General features: G+C 46.3%; 2 protein-coding genes and 1 pseudogene across 2 annotated transcripts; all 3 read right to left on the bottom strand.

Annotated features, from left to right (window-relative positions):
• Positions 1-6,139: 6,139 nt before the first annotated feature.
• Positions 6,140-7,135, bottom strand: LOC133392856 (neural-cadherin-like). The gene is made up of 2 exons (XM_061655020.1): positions 6,932-7,135; positions 6,140-6,694 (listed from the first exon to the last, which is right to left on the bottom strand). Exons 1-2 carry the CDS (start codon positions 7,011-7,013, stop codon positions 6,513-6,515), a joined length of 264 nt encoding a protein of 87 aa, XP_061511004.1. The 5' UTR covers positions 7,014-7,135; the 3' UTR covers positions 6,140-6,512.
• Positions 7,136-7,183: 48 nt separating this feature from the next.
• On the bottom strand, positions 7,184-8,688 carry LOC133392710 (putative neural-cadherin 2). The gene is made up of 3 exons (XM_061653442.1): positions 7,826-8,688; positions 7,574-7,744; positions 7,184-7,481 (listed from the first exon to the last, which is right to left on the bottom strand). Exons 1-3 carry the CDS (start codon positions 8,686-8,688, stop codon positions 7,184-7,186), a joined length of 1,332 nt encoding a protein of 443 aa, XP_061509426.1.
• A 547-nt stretch (positions 8,689-9,235) lies between these two features.
• Positions 9,236-17,870, bottom strand: part of LOC133392713 (neural-cadherin-like) — a 368,858-nt pseudogene continuing 360,223 nt past the window's right edge.

Consider the following 17,870-nt stretch of genomic DNA (forward strand, 5'->3'; position numbering starts at 1 on the left):
CGCGTACTCTTAAGTAAATAGATACTGACGTACCAGAGCAGCAGTTCGGTACGGTGTATTTGTCCTGCTCGATCGAGGTAACACGCGTTACGGAGAAAATAGCTCTAAATAGTCCATGTTTGAGAATATTCAACTTTACCGCTGATTTGCAAGACTTTGACATAGCTCAGGCCGTCTATTTCATGTATGAGCCACGTAAAGCAAGTCAATCATATTTTATAAATATACATGCACGCGTAAAATTAAACTGTTGCACCCTTTTAAACCGGTTAGTTTCGATCGCGAAAACAAATCTGAAAATCCTCAGTAACCAACGAAGAAGAAACACTTTCCGTTAAAGTTTAGCCGGTTGAGGATTTACGACTAACGAAGGATGATTGGTTGAATGGGAATACGGTTGCATGACCGTCCAAGCGGTCATGGTTGGGAAAGTTGAATCTGCCGAACTGACAAACAAAACGGTACCATGCTAGCGACTCCCGCATCTTGCAATCCATTTTCTTTGGAGTTCTGAAGATTGTTTGAAAATTCTCTTAACCAAGTGTCCGGAAATGTCCGGCTTCGGGAACGAACAAAAACTTGTCGTTTCCGTTGTAGATACTGGTAGGTGGTGAGCTGTCTGCAGTGCTTCACCGGATTGCAGTATTTTTGGTAGTAAAATTGGTGTTAAACTGTTGTTTACCGCTTTCTTGGCTGGTTCTACTGTAGCTGCTTGAAGGCAAAGGATTACAATCATGAACCACACAATATTGTAGACACGGTAATACGAATGATGCACAATTTCTTGTGACGCATCGTTCTTTGTCGCTTACGGGCAAAAATTTACCTCGTCCAGGACAAAATCAAACACCACAAAATGAATGCTTCCTGTTTATTGAGTGAATTGTAAAGTTAAAATAGTTGCAAGGTAGAGCTTTTTTGTGAGGCATTTATAATCCATTGGTATTTGACAAATGTTGCGTCAAATTTACGTTTGACATTTAATAAAATTACAAAGAAAAACATGGAAAAATAAATGAAGCAGCATCAAAAGACAATGGTTTGGAAAAGAACAGTAAGAATCGTTTGGTGAATTGAAATATCCATGTGGAATTTGACTACCTGTTTTACGTACTCAATCATTGCACTCGTTAATTTTTGTTCATTTATCCAGGTAAAATTATAATCATTTTTAAATTTCACATTCATACCATATTACCTGCTACCTGCCATATGTCGTAACATTTTTTTCTTTCTTACTTACTTACTTATCCGGCGCTACAACCGCTTTGCGGTCTTGGCCTGCCTCAGAAGTGTCCGAAACCGCTCACGGTCGTGCGCCTTCGTCTGCCAGTCCGTTATCCCGGCCTTAATGGCGGACGCCTCCACGCCATCTTGCCACCTCAATTTGGGTCTACCACGCCTCCTCTGTCCTTGTGGACGGCCTAAAAAGACTTTACGGGCTGCGTCGTCCGTTTCCATGCGTACAACATGGCCAGCCCACCGGAGCCTGGCGAGCTTTATACGCTGTACGACAGTGAGGTCGCCGTACATCTCGTTTAGCTCGTCATTATAGCGGCTCCTTCATTGTCCTTCCACACATTCGGAGCCAAGTATCCTTCTGAGCATCTTCCTCTCGAACGCGGCTAAGAGGGTTTCGTCAGATTTGGACAGTGTCCATGTCTCAGAGGCGTATGTGAGCACTGGTACTATATAGGTACTATATAGTCCCAGCTTCGTCTGTCGCGACAGGTTCTTTGAGGTGAACTGCTTTTTCAGGCTGTAGAATGACCGGTTGGCAGCCAGCATCCTTGCGCGCAACTCAACTTCCATGCTATTGTCGTTGCTGACCTTTGATCCCAGATAGGTGAATTGTGGGACGACTTCAAAAGTGCGTTCACCTATCTGCACGTCACGCCTACGTAGATTCTGATTATTTGTTGGCGGGCCCGCTGATGTTGCCACCATCAGTTAGGTCTTTGCCTCGTTTATCTGCAATCCGAGGTTCTCTGCCGCCTGCTCAATCCCTTGGTAGGCTTCTGCTACATAGGAGAGCCGCAGACCAATGATGTCTATATCATCAGCGTATGCCAGGATTTGGGATGACTTATAAAAGATGGTTCCCGTAGTCTCCACCCTCGAGTCACGGATGGCCCTCTCTAGCACCAGGTTGAATAGGAGACCGGCAAGCCCGTCCCCCTGGCGCAGACCCTTGATGGTAGCAAAAGGTCCTGAGAGTTTTCCATCCACCCTTACCTGGCATGTGACGTTGGTCATAGTCATTCTAACTAGCCTTATTAGTTTGGCCGGGATTCCAAATGAGCTCATAGCGTCGTACAGTTTTACCCTGGCTATGCTATCGTATGCAGCTTTGAAGTCTATGAAGAGATGGTATGTGTCGTGTCTGTATTCAGCAATCTTCTCCAAGATCTGCCGCATGGTGAAGATCTGATCAGTGGTTGATTTTCCGTTTCGGAATCCTCTTTGATAGTTTCCTACTATCTCTTCGACGTGCGGGACAAGGCGATCCTGAAGGATCAGGGAGAATATTTTATAGGCGGTATTCAACACCGTAATACCCCTGTAGTTGTTGCAGTCCAACCTATCTCCCTTCTTGTATATGGGGTAGATGATGCCGAGATTCCAATCACAAGGCATCGATTCGCTATCCCACACCTCAGTAACAATTTGATGAATCTCGTTTTCTAGTCGTGCACCTCCATTATTGACCAGTTCGGCTGCAATTCCGTCGGTTCCGGGTGCCTTGTTATTTTTCAGCCGACGGATAGCCTTTCGTGTTTCTTCTATGCTAGCTGGCAGTATCATGACACTATCTGCTAGTGGCGCTTCTAGCTGTTCGCTAAACTGGTCGTTGAGTAATTCATCAAAGTACTGAGCCCACCGCGAGAGGACCTCTGGCTGGTTACTAACCAGATCTCCATCCTTGTTGCGACAGCAGGTTACCTTAGGTACAACGTTGTTTCGGTGACCTGCTATCGCTTGGTAAAACTTTCGTGTCGGTCCGTACGCCTCTCTGGTTTGCTCGAGTTCCCGCATGTTTTGCTCTTCCAAAGCATGCTTCTTGGAGCGGTGAACTCGTTTCTCTTCGCGTCTAAGCCGTGAATATTCCTCTGCGCATGCCCGCGTTCTATGCCGTTGCTGCATTGCTCGGTATGCAGTATTCTTACGTTCGGTCACTTGTCTGCATTCATCGTCGAACCAGCCAGATTTGGTGTTGCCACGACGTGGTGGGAGTATATTTCTTGCACAGTTTATTATTTTTGTTTTTAGAGCGTTCCACCTCTCGCTCGTAGTTTCGTATCTGCCTTCTGGTAGTAGAGACTCTTCTAAAGTGGTTTTGAATTCCTGTTGGACAGAAATGTCCCTTAGAGAGTCCGTGTTGAGCCGAGCCTGCGTGTTTTCTCCGCCCCCATTGGCGCGGGGGCGGGCGATTCTACAACGTATCACTAAGCCAACCAAGTAGTGATCGGAATCGATATTGGCTCCTCGATAAGTTCTGACGTTTAACAGGCTCGACTGTCGTCGGCGGCTTATTAACACGTGGTCGATCTGGTTGAAGGATTCTCCACGCGGGTGCGCCCATGTGATCTTGTGGATTTTTTTGCGCGCAAATTTGGTACTTCCTACAACCAGATTGTTCGCTGCGGCGAACTGGACCAATCTACTACCATTATCATTACTGTGCTCATGCAGACTGTGACAGCCAGTGTATTGGCGGTACATTGGCTCCCTACCGACTTTTGCGTTGAAGTCCCCCAGGATGATTATGAGGTCATGCCTGGGGCACGCATCAACGATTCTAGCGAGGCGGCCGTAAAAAAGGTCCTTCTCCTCTTCCTCTTTATCTTCGGTAGGGGCGTGAACGTTTATGAGGCTTATATTAAAGAATTTGCCTCGCATGCGCAGGGTGCATAGCCTATCGTTTATAGCCTTGAAATCCTTGATTGCGGGTTTCAACCGGGGACCTACGGCGAAACCCGTTCCGAGCACGCGGTGTCGGTCGTGGCAGCTGTAGTATATGTCGTAGCAATGCTTACCACGCCTGTTGTGCACACCGTTCCCTAGCCACCGAATCTCTTGTAAAGCTACGAGGTCCATGCTCAGTGTGGCTAGGGCATCATCAAGTTTTTTCAAGGCTCCGGCTTCGCTTAGAGTGCGTACGTTCCATGAGCCCATTTTCAGAGTAGTCCGGGGGCATTGCGTATGGTCGGTATCGGGATGTCCGTTTCGAAAATTTCTGTGGCTTTCCGTAGTCGTTGGTTCATGGGACTGGGTGACTGGCCCCGCGCACACGTGACCGTTTTGTTTAGCGTCGGGTTGCCCCCCCGACGTTCAGGCACCCAGTTTCCGGTGATACCCACCCCCCTCCTGGTTCGCCATGTGCCACCATCCGCCCAAGGGGTTGGGTCAAGCCCGTGTACCCAAGCTTGGATATGTGGTGACACATGTTACCACTCTGCACGACGAGGACGTGTCGGAATAGGAGTTGGATGGGAGAGCCTGTATTATCCCTCAATGGGGCTTCGGATCCCATCCCATTACAGAGCTTTTTTCTTTCATTCTTAGAAATATTGAAAAACGCACCTGTGGGCAGATTTGTTTGTATTTATTGTTTTTTTTAATTAAATTTTTATTTTTACAACTTACGTTCTTCTCAAATGTTTTTGTTTTTTATTCTTTTTGTCTGTCCCTTTTTGTACCACAATATATAAAAACCTATAATCAAAACATGGCTCACAAACCAATTCTTAGTTGAGAGTGCGTCTTTTTCCTTCCAATAAAAAATCTCGCAGTCTTTTAAATGCTTTTTTTAGTTGGTAAGGTATGGTTGTTTTCTGTAACTTTTATTTTCTCTGTGTTTCATTGGAATTTTATGTTAGAATTCTCTTCATCTCGTTTACATACAATGATGCATAAACATACACAATTAGATGAATTAACTGTATTTGCGCTTCGATCAAGTATTGTACACATTATTTGAAACGGTTCCCCTTTTTTATGAACGCTACATAACAACTTGAATATCAATAATTCGTTCATCTTTCGATAGTCAAAGTTGCCACACCCTAAAAGCACTATGAGAGAAGCTGTATAAATCTACTACTCCTTCTATCCAACATACCACCTCAAATGTTTTGCAAATCAATAAAGTAAACATGACTGATCCTTGATGAATAAATTCTCGAAAGCCTGTATAGGCCGGCATGTCCACGTAGGACATTACGCCAAATAGAAGAAGAAGAAGACTGATCCTTGAAGCGTACTGCGCCGGTTCCTTGTGCGTCCAATGATAAAATGTGTAAATTCATGCTCAAACAGATCATAGATGAAAGAAAACGATATCGAAAGGAAGTTCTTTTATTGGCGTACCAAACATTATCAACAATCTTTACAGTGTATTTTGTGTTCAACGAAACTTCACTGCAAAGTCTGGATACATTTTCGCCTTCGAGGCTCTTAGGATTGCTGAGCGAAAGGAAAATGCTACAAACTGCACTTCACTAACGTTCATTCATTGCAGCGATTGAAGTTGTGTCGTGCAGCACGTTCGAACAATTCTCAAATTTTCTTTTGATCAACTTTTAATATGCCCTGCTCCTCCTCCCGCCCTTTGTTCATCACTATCATCCTTATCTAGCAGTTGATTTACCACATCATCGTTAAAAGTGATAGAAATACTCATCGTAATTGATTGAAGACACAAAATACTCATAACCCTGCACAAATGAGTGGCTTTACTTATCTTACAGTAAATTGGAGCTATTTCCATTGATTTCGAGAAAAGATGGTTTAAATCAAGCTGTCGTGCAAAACACAATGGAATCCATAGTTGTAAGGTTTCTCAATAAACAGAGGAGGATGTTTGAAGAGATGTTTGATTCGAAAACGAAACCAACCAGCGCCGATATTAGTGAACGCTCAAATCAACCTCACCAAGCAGTCTACTGTAGCATTATGTGACTAAACTTTGTTTTTTTTTTTTCATTCTTAAAACAAGGTCGAAAAAAATAAAGAATTAAAATCGACCCGTATTCATTCAAAGTTTGACCGAACTACGCTTTCTTGTTCTTGTATTTGCTTTCAGTCGTGCGTAAATCGTATTTCGTAAACGAAGAATTTGTTTTTTTTATGTTCTTGGGGGGGTTGAAGGTTTTGGACGCAATGATTTATCTACAAGTCCGTGCGCATCATTCAGCTTCGTCTGACGGTATGCCATGCTAGACTTTGCGCGCACAAACTTTGATCTCAGGAACAAAAGACCTATGCACCTGCAACAGCTACAGCTACTCTTAACTAACATCTGCATCTTCGATCTGCAGTTTGCTTGGTTCGTAATTATTGACTAACTTATCGAAACGGGGACCACATGTGGGTAAAAAGCTATACTCATGGGGTTCATCGTCCGTACATGTGGTGGAACGGTAGGAACAGGGAGGACAGTTTAGGTGTTTATCGTCGTGTGCTGTTCGTGGCAGGTTTGGAAGATAATTATAGGTTTTAGCGTTTATTTTTTATTTACCTGACTGCAAGGAACTTAGCGAACCCGAGGTACTCTCACAACCTTCGTAGGCGTAGTTACGCAGATCGTCGAATGGCCCGGAAGCTGAGTCGATGTCGACGCGTCGCTTTCGGTCGTCCAGGAACACGTCCACCTTGCCGACGACCTGGTCGGACACGACGGCAATATCTGGACCTGTTGGTGCGTTTGTGGAACGGACAGAACATAATAAAACATTGTTAGAAATGCGTTGGAGGCCCTCGGATTTAAATGAGCTTCCCATTAGATTACAAACAAAGAACTGACGCACACAAAAACCACGTAACATTGAAGCAGCAACTAATAATCGGGCGATGCTGGAGAGGGCAATACATGCTGGTGCTTGGCACATAACTCCCACAATGGCACATGCAAACGAAACACGCTACTTACGTACTGGCGGTGCCTTATGTTGAACGAGCTCTGGCAGCGGACCAATCGGGATCTTGAGTGTCTTCAACTCAAACGCGGTCATGTCGTTGTCGCCACCACCTTCGTCGCAGTAGTTGATGATGTTTTCGCGGATGTCGTCCTTGGTGACCGGCTTCTTGTTGAAATTAGCCGAACGACGCCGGGAGCAGGAAAAATAAACAAACAACAAAACTGTTGCGTGTAGAAAGGACGAAACAAAAACAAAACTTGTCTTTAAAAATGATCTACAAAATAATGTTTAAAGCACATCGAGACACGATTCCACTTACTAATGATCAGTAATAGGCCGGCTATAACGGCGGCCAAGGCACTGGTGCTGAATTTAAGCGCTTGTCGTTCTTTCAGAAACTCACAACTCGCGCCCCAGTACGAGTCTGGACAGATGCACTTGTACTTTAGGCCCGGTTCCTGGTTTATGCAAGTGCCCCCATTCAGACATGGGTAGTCTAGACACTCATTTCGATCGATGCAGGTCTTGCCTTCCGGTGAGATAGTCATACCATCGCCACAACTGTAACGAAAAAGATTAAATCCAAACACAAGCAGTTAGCTATGTGACCAAAAAGACACAGGAACTCTCACAAAGGACATCGAGATACTTACGCGCACTCGTACTTGTTCCATAGGTCAACACACTCGAACGGATCCGGACAGTACGCGTTCTGGCAAGGATTGTTGGAGGAACAGTAGCGGTCGATGTTCTTCGCCATCGTGGCCTGACCCCACTGGGTACCGTTGGTGGATGGCGGAAGTGGCAAGCTTTTACCGTCCAATCTATAGACAGCGCATGAACAGGAAGAGAACATTATAAAACAACACACAGAAACACTTTGCCACCATACCCGCTAGACTTACCTTATATCGTCGATGCAAATCTTCTGATAGTCCGATTTGACATCGTACGTCTTCACGCCGGTAAACTCCGGCTTGCCACCCGCATACACACCCTCCTGCTTGTCCACCGAAAGCCACTGATGTCCGTCGAACGAGAAGCTCTGGTTGAAGTTGGCACCCTCACCCCCGTCCATTTCCAGGATGGCCGCTGAGCCGTACCTTTGCACCTTCACCACGTGCCACTGTCCATCGTCCACCTTGACCGCCGTCAACGCTACCTCCTGCTCCTCCACCTGGCCCGTGTTTAAGCTGTACCGGAAGTACACCTTGGCGTCCTTCAGCTCAATGATGCCGTACTCGCGCATATGCTGATCGCTGATGCGGAACAGCTCACCGTACGTTTCACGCGTGCGGAACCGCAGCTGAATCTGCGTCGTGAACTTATCTGGCTCAAAGCTGAGCGCGTACTTCACGTAACTGTGCGTCTTGAACGTAGTTGGCGTGGTCGGCAAGCTGCAGTACGTGCCCGTCCAACCGGGATTGCATTCACACTTGGCCTCGACATAGCTACCGACACACTTGCCGTGTTCGAGACACCGGCCGACCTGTGGATTCAGATCGCACACCTCCTGCGTGTACAAACAACCGGGCGCACTACCCTTAGACAGTCCCGGGTGGGACAGGTCGTACAGAATTCCGTTGTGCTTAAACTCGCGAATGCACCCCTGGAAACCGACCCCGACTGGCATGTACTGCCAGCGGCTGTAAGTGTAGTCAAACTTGTCCCTTAACACTCCGCCAATCTGGAGCGGCGTGTTGAGATTCAGATATTCGTTGAATTGCGAATATTTACTTATCTTACAGTAAATTGGAGCTATTTCCATTGATTTCGAGAAAAGATGGTTTAAATCAAGCTGTCGTGCAAAACACAATGGAATCCATAGTTGTAAGGTTTCTCAATAAACAGAGGAGGATGTTTGAAGAGATGTTTGATTCGAAAACGAAACCAACCAGCGCCGATATTAGTGAACGCTCAAATCAACCTCACCAAGCAGTCTACTGTAGCATTATGTGACTAAACTTTGTTTTTTTTTTCATTCTTAAAACAAGGTCGAAAAAAATAAAGAATTAAAATCGACCCGTATTCATTCAAAGTTTGACCGAACTACGCTTTCTTGTTCTTGTATTTGCTTTCAGTCGTGCGTAAATCGTATTTCGTAAACGAAGAATTTGTTTTTTTATGTTCTTGGGGGGGTTGAAGGTTTTGGACGCAATGATTTATCTACAAGTCCGTGCGCATCATTCAGCTTCGTCTGACGGTATGCTATGCTAGACTTTGCGCGCACAAACTTTGATCTCAGGAACAAAAGACCTATGCACCTGCAACAGCTACAGCTAATCTTAACTAACATCTGCATCTTCGATCTGCAGTTTGCTTGGTTCGTAATTATTGACTAACTTATCGAAACGGGGACCACATGTGGGTAAAAAGCTATACTCATGGGGTTCATCGTCCGTACATGTGGTGGAACGGTAGGAACAGGGAGGACAGTTTAGGTGTTTATCGTCGTGTGCTGTTCGTGGCAGGTTTGGAAGATAATTATAGGTTTTAGCGTTTATTTTTTATTTACCTGACTGCAAGGAACTTAGCGAACCCGAGGTACTCTCACAACCTTCGTAGGCGTAGTTACGCAGATCGTCGAATGGCCCGGAAGCTGAGTCGATGTCGACGCGTCGCTTCCGGTCGTCCAGGAACACGTCCACCTTGCCGACGACCTGGTCGGACACGACGGCAATATCTGGACCTGTTGGTGCGTTTGTGGAACGGACAGAACATAATAAAACATTGTTAGAAATGCGTTGGAGGCCCTCGGATTTAAATGAGCTTCCCATTAGATTACAAACAAAGAACTGACGCACACAAAAACCACGTAACATTGAAGCAGCAACTAATAATCGGGCGATGCTGGAGAGGGCAATACATGCTGGTGCTTGGCACATAACTCCCACAATGGCACATGCAAACGAAACACGCTACTTACGTACTGGCGGTGCCTTATGTTGAACGAGCTCTGGCAGCGGACCAATCGGGATCTTGAGTGTCTTCAACTCAAACGCGGTCATGTCGTTGTCGCCACCACCTTCGTCGCAGTAGTTGATGATGTTTTCGCGGATGTCGTCCTTGGTGACCGGCTTCTTGTTGAAATTAGCCGAACGACGCCGGGAGCAGGAAAAATAAACAAACAACAAAACTGTTGCGTGTAGAAAGGACGAAACAAAAACAAAACTTGTCTTTAAAAATGATCTACAAAATAATGTTTAAAGCACATCGAGACACGATTCCACTTACTAATGATCAGTAATAGGCCGGCTATAACGGCGGCCAAGGCACTGGTGCTGAATTTAAGCGCTTGTCGTTCTTTCAGAAACTCACAACTCGCGCCCCAGTACGAGTCTGGACAGATGCACTTGTACTTTAGGCCCGGTTCCTGGTTTATGCAAGTGCCCCCATTCAGACATGGGTAGTCTAGACACTCATTTCGATCGATGCAGGTCTTGCCTTCCGGTGAGATAGTCATACCATCGCCACAACTGTAACGAAAAAGATTAAATCCAAACACAAGCAGTTAGCTATGTGACCAAAAAGACACAGGAACTCTCACAAAGGACATCGAGATACTTACGCGCACTCGTACTTGTTCCATAGGTCAACACACTCGAACGGATCCGGACAGTACGCGTTCTGGCAAGGATTGTTGGAGGAACAGTAGCGGTCGATGTTCTTCGCCATCGTGGCCTGACCCCACTGGGTACCGTTGGTGGATGGCGGAAGTGGCAAGCTTTTACCGTCCAATCTATAGACAGCGCATGAACAGGAAGAGAACATTATAAAACAACACACAGAAACACTTTGCCACCATACCCGCTAGACTTACCTTATATCGTCGATGCAAATCTTCTGATAGTCCGATTTGACATCGTACGTCTTCACGCCGGTAAACTCCGGCTTGCCACCCGCATACACACCCTCCTGCTTGTCCACCGAAAGCCACTGATGTCCGTCGAACGAGAAGCTCTGGTTGAAGTTGGCACCCTCACCCCCGTCCATTTCCAGGATGGCCGCTGAGCCGTACCTTTGCACCTTCACCACGTGCCACTGTCCATCGTCCACCTTGACCGCCGTCAACGCTACCTCCTGCTCCTCCACCTGGCCCGTGTTTAAGCTGTACCGGAAGTACACCTTGGCGTCCTTCAGCTCAATGATGCCGTACTCGCGCATATGCTGATCGCTGATGCGGAACAGCTCACCGTACGTTTCACGCGTGCGGAACCGCAGCTGAATCTGCGTCGTGAACTTATCTGGCTCGAAGCTGAGCGCGTACTTCACGTAACTGTGCGTCTTGAACGTAGTTGGCGTGGTCGGCAAGCTGCAGTACGTGCCCGTCCAACCGGGATTGCATTCACACTTGGCCTCGACATAGCTACCGACACACTTGCCGTGTTCGAGACACCGGCCGACCTGTGGATTCAGATCGCACACCTCCTGCGTGTACAAACAACCGGGCGCACTACCCTTAGACAGTCCCGGGTGGGACAGGTCGTACAGAATTCCGTTGTGCTTAAACTCGCGAATGCACCCCTGGAAACCGACCCCGACTGGCATGTACTGCCAGCGGCTGTAAGTGTAGTCAAACTTGTCCCTTAACACTCCGCCAATCTGGAGCGGCGTGTTGAGATTCAGATATTCGTTGAACTGCGGCACCTTGCCCAACGCTTGGCAGGTGTGGTCGATAAACTCGACCAGGTTGCCGTCGTCGGTTTCGGTGATTTCGGCCGTCTTGCAGAAATCGACCACTATCTTCACCTGCTCAGTGTCCCAAAACAGATCGATCCGGTGCCATTCGCCATCGTTGAGTGGAAGTTTGGTCGCGATGCGTAACTCTAGCGTACCCGAGCCGTAATCAATGAGGAATCGAGGATAGCCCTGCTCTAGCTCGAGTGCAATAAAGTCGGACAGCTGCTTGGACGTGTCGTCCTCCTTCGGTGGTGTGATAGGTCCGTTGTAGAAAATTAAACCATCCGGCTTCGTTGTGATGATCTCGACGCTAATATGCGACTTGTCGCACATGTCGAGCGGTGGGTACCAGGCCCAGCCACTGCCACGGAAGCTACGTACGACCTGCTGACAGCGGGGTCCCGTGTAGCCTGGTGGACACGAGCACTTGATACCCGACTTGGAATCGGTGCAGCAACCGCCGTTCAGACAGGGATGGGATTTGCAGGTCTGCTGCTGCTTGTACTCTCGCGAACCGCATACACACTCCGCCGTGGAGTTGATCTGAACCCCAACCAGGGCAGTTTTGTTCGCATTCACTAGGCAGGGGTTCGTCTGGACCTCGATGATGCTGGTGCACGACCCGGCACAGTCCGCATTCTCCAGCAGACACTCATCCACGTTTACCATCGTGATGTTGATGCCCACCTCCTGCTCGATTTCCTCCTTGTGCAGCAGTATCACGCCGTTCAGCTGCACCGCCTTGTAGAAGTACGCGCCATGCACGGCGAACTACACATCGATCAGCGGCACCGACCGGTCCTTCATCTGCACACTGAACACGTCCACGTTCAGCAGCTCCGCCAGCTTGTCCCGGAACCGCTCCAACTTGCTGCGGAAGATGTTCTGGGTGCGATAGTTCCAGATGCGTATAAAGTCCTCATCCGTAATGCCGGTTAGCCGGATCGAACCGGAGTTGACGATTGCCTCGTAGGAAATGTGCTTCACCACCACTGACATGTTGGCGTACGATTCCTGCACGTGCTTGCGGTCATAGATCTTGAAGCGCAGCTTGTAGCGTCCCTCGTGTGCACCGCGCCGCATCGTCACCATGCCGGATGTGTCGTCTAGCTTGAAGCGTGGATTCTCGGCCTCATCCCAATAGAACAGCTTGTCCGAGGTGTCCCAATCGTCGAGATCGTTAACGAACACACGCCCGATCGGTGTGTCCGGCGCTTGGCCTTGGTAGTTGTACACGATCACCTCCATGGAGCCGGGCTGCATGATGTTATCGTTCAGATCACCGATCGTGATCGTCAGCGTGCTGGTGCCGGTTTGCGGTGGCGTACCCGAGTCCTTGATAACGATCGGAATGGTGTACTGCTTGCGGTACTCGCGATCGAACGAGCCGAGCGATGAAATGATCGCCATACCGTCACCCTTGTTACTCTGCTCCACCTTGAAGGACGTTCGAATCACATCGTCTGCGTCCGGGTCCATGCGGAACTAGAACGGTGCCCCATTGCCCTTCAGTCCATCATCCCTGTCAACGGCGGAGATTGCGATAATCTTCAACGGCGGTGAGTTTTTAAGCAGAATGGGCCGATAATCTTCCGCGAATACCGGCGCATTATCGTTGATGTCCTTCACCAACACGGTCCGTGTCCGGGTTGATGTCAAAGATCGGCAAACCAGTATCCTCCTCGATCGCATTCTTCTCGATCGAGTATATGATCTTCGCGTTGGTGCCTTCGTTGATATCGTCATAATCCTCGGCCTTTATTGTGATCACGTACATGCCGATGGTGCCATTTTCGGTCACGTTTCCATACGCAATCCCGTTCGGGAACTGAGGCGCATTGTCGTTGATGTCTTTCAGGTTGATCTGCACCTCCGTAAAGCCCACCAAACTCTTGCCTCATTCGTCCTGCGCAAAGACGGTAAACTTCCAAGACGCTCGTCCGTGTGGTGGATCTCGGTTCAGAGGCTGAACATTTGTAGGAAATGGTGTGGAAAGCGTACAATAAGCAAAAGAGGAAAAAAAAGTTATTAGTTGTCACCAGCATAATTCTTAACGCTTGGGATGCATTTTTCAATTATATAATTTCGAAATGAAATTTTGTTTGACTTGATGAAGCCTAACAAGACTCGGGACATTGCTGGTCCATTGCGTCGGTTTTGTTCGTTGCCGGAAAGAGAAAGTTTACAAAATTGCTTGATTTAATTAAAATACTGTATTTACTTGAGGTTAAACTAGTGTCCGGTAAACCGAGCTCGAAAGAATGTTCTTTTAGTCCCACACAAATCATTTCGAGACCCGGCACATGGCACAAGCGGGAAGTTATTCAAAACTGTAGAGGAGATCAGAATCCAGTTTCGCCATCGAAAAGTTTCTCCATCGGGCCAAGGCTTCATCGAACAGCAGAGGCACATTAAGTCTTGCAGACATGTAAGTTTTTAAACCGCAAACTTATACTGCTTTTCAAATGGCTTCATAGAGTTCCAACGCTCAAACAATTCTGAAACAAAACGGTCATCACATCCCTTCGGCTTTGGATGGTAAATGGGTTTTGCCATGCACCGCTCTGGTCGAATCTTATCAACCATACGAACATAAAAGGTGTTCTCCATTTCATTTTCATATTGTCTGCAGTGTTATGTTGCAGGTTTTTTTTAATTCCTTTACATTTCATACCGCCACGGGTAACTGCAGTGCTTTCGTTTTGTGTGTCATAACTGGCGGACAACGGTGGTTAAATCTTGCGTATGCTTCCAAGCGGATAATTTTGCAGTGCTGGGTAAATAATTACCTTAAGCACAAATATTTCCCCAGTGGCCTTGTTGATGTCAAAGTAGCTGTTGGAGGGATTTTCGATGTCAATACCGGGCCCAGTCAGAAAGTAGATGATGTTGTTGGGACGCTCCACGTCGGCATCCGAGGCGGTAACCTGTTCAGGACGAGGGGAAAGACATGAGAGGCAATAAGTGGCAAGTGGATGTAAAAATACCGTATAAAGGCGAAACACGAAAATTCAGAAAAGTAAACAAAAGGGAACGATTGTTTCTACGAACTACCGAAATCGCCCAACAAAGGAAAATTGGATCATTGAAATTCAGAAATTGCAAAGCCGCAAGGGGTACGATAGCCTTTCTCAGGTTTGCTCTGCGCCCTGTCAAGCTCAGTCAGCATCGTAGCAATCGTGAACGGGAAATATTAATTCTTTGTAACCGGATGATTGGCATGACCATTTTCTCGTTCGGATCGGTGAGATTGGACAGAAAACATCAACGTACACCTGGCGTGTTTGGCTAGGTCGATTGGGCTTGGCACGGCCCCGGACAGCTAATTCAATTCCATCGTCTGTAAGATGTAAAATTAGTTTTTCATTTATTACTGCAAATTGCACTGCTCGATGATGTTGTGTACTAAGGAGTAGTTCGTTTGGTTGGGGGTGAAATCGTTCAATATATTTGCCATTAACACACCAGTCCAACGCGACGTTCAAGTCCAGCTCGAACCTAGCAAGTGTATAGCAGGTCGAAACAGTTATGCCTTCTTTAGCTCAATAATGTTGCTTCGGCCAGTCTGATTAAGTAGTTGTGATTGCAACATAGCTTACTTGGTCGCTGGAAATTGTGATTGATTGCTGTTTGTTTTATTGCCTTTAATATAAACAAGAGGAAGAGTAACATAAAAAAGGAAGATAATGATGTGTTGATTGATCGTTTCCGAACGCATGTACAATTGCTTGGGCCTAATATTAAATCGTGTTAATGTCATTCGTGATCTTGGGGTTCACCTTGATGCAAAGCTGTCATTCAATCATCATATTGAGCGTACCATTAACCATGCCAATAGTGTACTAGGAATGATTTTTGCTATGGCAAATGATGTGCGTGACCCTATATGCCTCAAAGCCCTTTTCTGTAGCTTAGTCCGCCCTATTTTAGAATATGCTAGCATTGTGTGGTGCCCAGTCAGCTCGGTATGGATTGAAAGGGTTGAAAGTGTTCAACGCAGATTCACCCGTATTGCCATTGGGCGTCTTTTAGGGCAATCGGGTGCTTCTCTTCCCCCTTATGAAGTCCGATGCCGTATGCTTGGATTGATGACACTGTATGATCGTCGCTCTGCTTCTCAAGCTTTGCTTATCAGTGGTTTGCTTCGGAACGAGATTGATTGTCCTTCACTTCTTAACAGAATACCGCTGTACGCGCCTGCTCGCTTTCTTCGACGCCGCGATTTCCTTCAAATCCCGTCGAGAAGAACGCTGTATGGCACCAATGATCCGTTTTTTCGATCACTGCATCGCTTCAACAGTGCCTCTGGTGTGTTTGATTTTCATATTCCCCCTCAATCCCTTCGCCCCCTCTTCCTTCAGTTCTTTGACTCCCTTTTTGTTTCCCCATCCTAATTCTTTCATTTTTCGTGTGTTGGCTGTGTTACAAATTGCTTGCTGTCTAGTATATGTTTGTCTAGTTAGATTTAAGTATTTGTTTGTTAATATTAATTTTAAGTTTTAGTCAGTAAGTTTCCCTATATTTAGCCCTCTGAGGCAGATATTTGTATCGTAATAAATAAATAAATAAATAAATAAACATATAAATAATATGAGCTAAGTGTTTGTAACTGTTACCGGAATAGACTTGAAGCGGTAATGTTTTCATGTGCTTTCCCATAGGTTAGTCTCTTCCGTAAATCCCTCATACGTATTACATTTTATTCTAAGCGTTAATTCCTCCTCCATAAGAAAACAAAGAGTCAAACGTGATTGGAGTGCATTGGCACTGCACATTTCTTTCCAATAGAGCAATCGTACAACAGTTTCCCGATTTACATACAGCACCACCGTAGGCACTGCACTGCCTCTATACAAGCGGTTCAATAGAAAAGAAAGCAGATAGAATTCCTCTCCTCTGAACACGGCAGAAAGCGTTCTTATCGTTCTGTTTTATGTTCAATTATTTTCACTCCATTCTCACAAGACAGGAAAAGTTCTATGTTGAGCTGCGCATTTAAAAAGTTCAGCTTTTGCTGCATATGTGTGTGTTCCAATACCCCTCGTTATAAACAAAAGAGCTGAGCTTTAAGGTCGAAAATGGCATCGAGTAAATATAACAGAGAATTTGTCTCCATCTGTAAGGAGCTGTAGGTCTGTATCATAACCGCAAGTGTATAGAGTAGAGCAGGGGTCTCCAAACTACGGCCCGCGGGCCGCATGCGGCCCTCAAGAGCCTTTAATGCGGCCCGCAATGACTGGGTAAAGGTTAAATTAAAAAGCTTTCTTTTCTGACTAACCGATCAATATTTATTTTTTTAATTCTGGAAGACGAAAATCAAGATTCAATAAAGGAAAGCTCTAGAAATTTTATGTATTTTGCTAGTATTTTCTTATTAAAACGAGATTTAAACTTCCACCCATTCTAAAGGTAGCGTCAAAATGGCCCTCAACGAAGTTGATTGTGAAGCAATGCGGCCCGCGAACTGAAAAGTTTGGAGACCCCTGGAGTAGAGGAATAAGGAATAGAAAAGCAACCAGCACGACTCAACCAATTTGCCGGTGGTTATGTAAATTTTTATAAAATTTTATTCCAATTGAAAGCTGCACAGAGTTTTATCTCCTATCTCTACTCAGCGTCAATTTCCCTCTTTAATCTATTTGTAATTTTCTTGACCTTCACGCCGGATGTTCCTTTCCAAAAGTTTGTACGGATCTTTGCCCTTTGCCTGTGTTTTCGCCGTCGGTGCAGCTTCGGGTGAATGAGCTGAAATGGCCATATTTTTGTTAGCAGCTACATAATGTTCATGTTCATACAATCCTATCCTAGTGCAAACATTGTGTATGTTTGTGTGTATCACTCCGAGTCGGATCGTCGAAAGGGCGGTGCTGGGAACGCATCTGTGTCAAGGATACAAATGTGGAGGTCACATTAAATGAGCTTTCGGGAAGGGTGAGTGCAAAATACCGACGCCAACCGGAAAGAATGTGTTACGGTTGTGTATTTATATTCATTAAAAAGTTTACTTCTCCGATTTCACGCTCACTCTAGTCAATGTTAGTAACGTACACAAGCTTAGCGACGTACCGAGTGACGTATCCCCTGCGCGAAGGCAAATGGGGCAAACTCGCAATCAGAAGCCAGTTGGCGATGCGTTAATTTTCGGTCATAGCACATAATTAAGCGGAAAGCATTTCACCCGACGAGCGGGCCTAATGTAGCTGGCCTACCTGATGTGCACAGCGCCTGTGGCATTAAATAGCGGTCTGGTTTTGCGAAATTGCTTCGCCA

Source organism: Anopheles gambiae, chromosome 3 (assembly GCF_943734735.2).
Source record: "Anopheles gambiae chromosome 3, idAnoGambNW_F1_1, whole genome shotgun sequence".
Classification (NCBI taxonomy): Eukaryota; Metazoa; Arthropoda; class Insecta; order Diptera; family Culicidae; genus Anopheles; species Anopheles gambiae.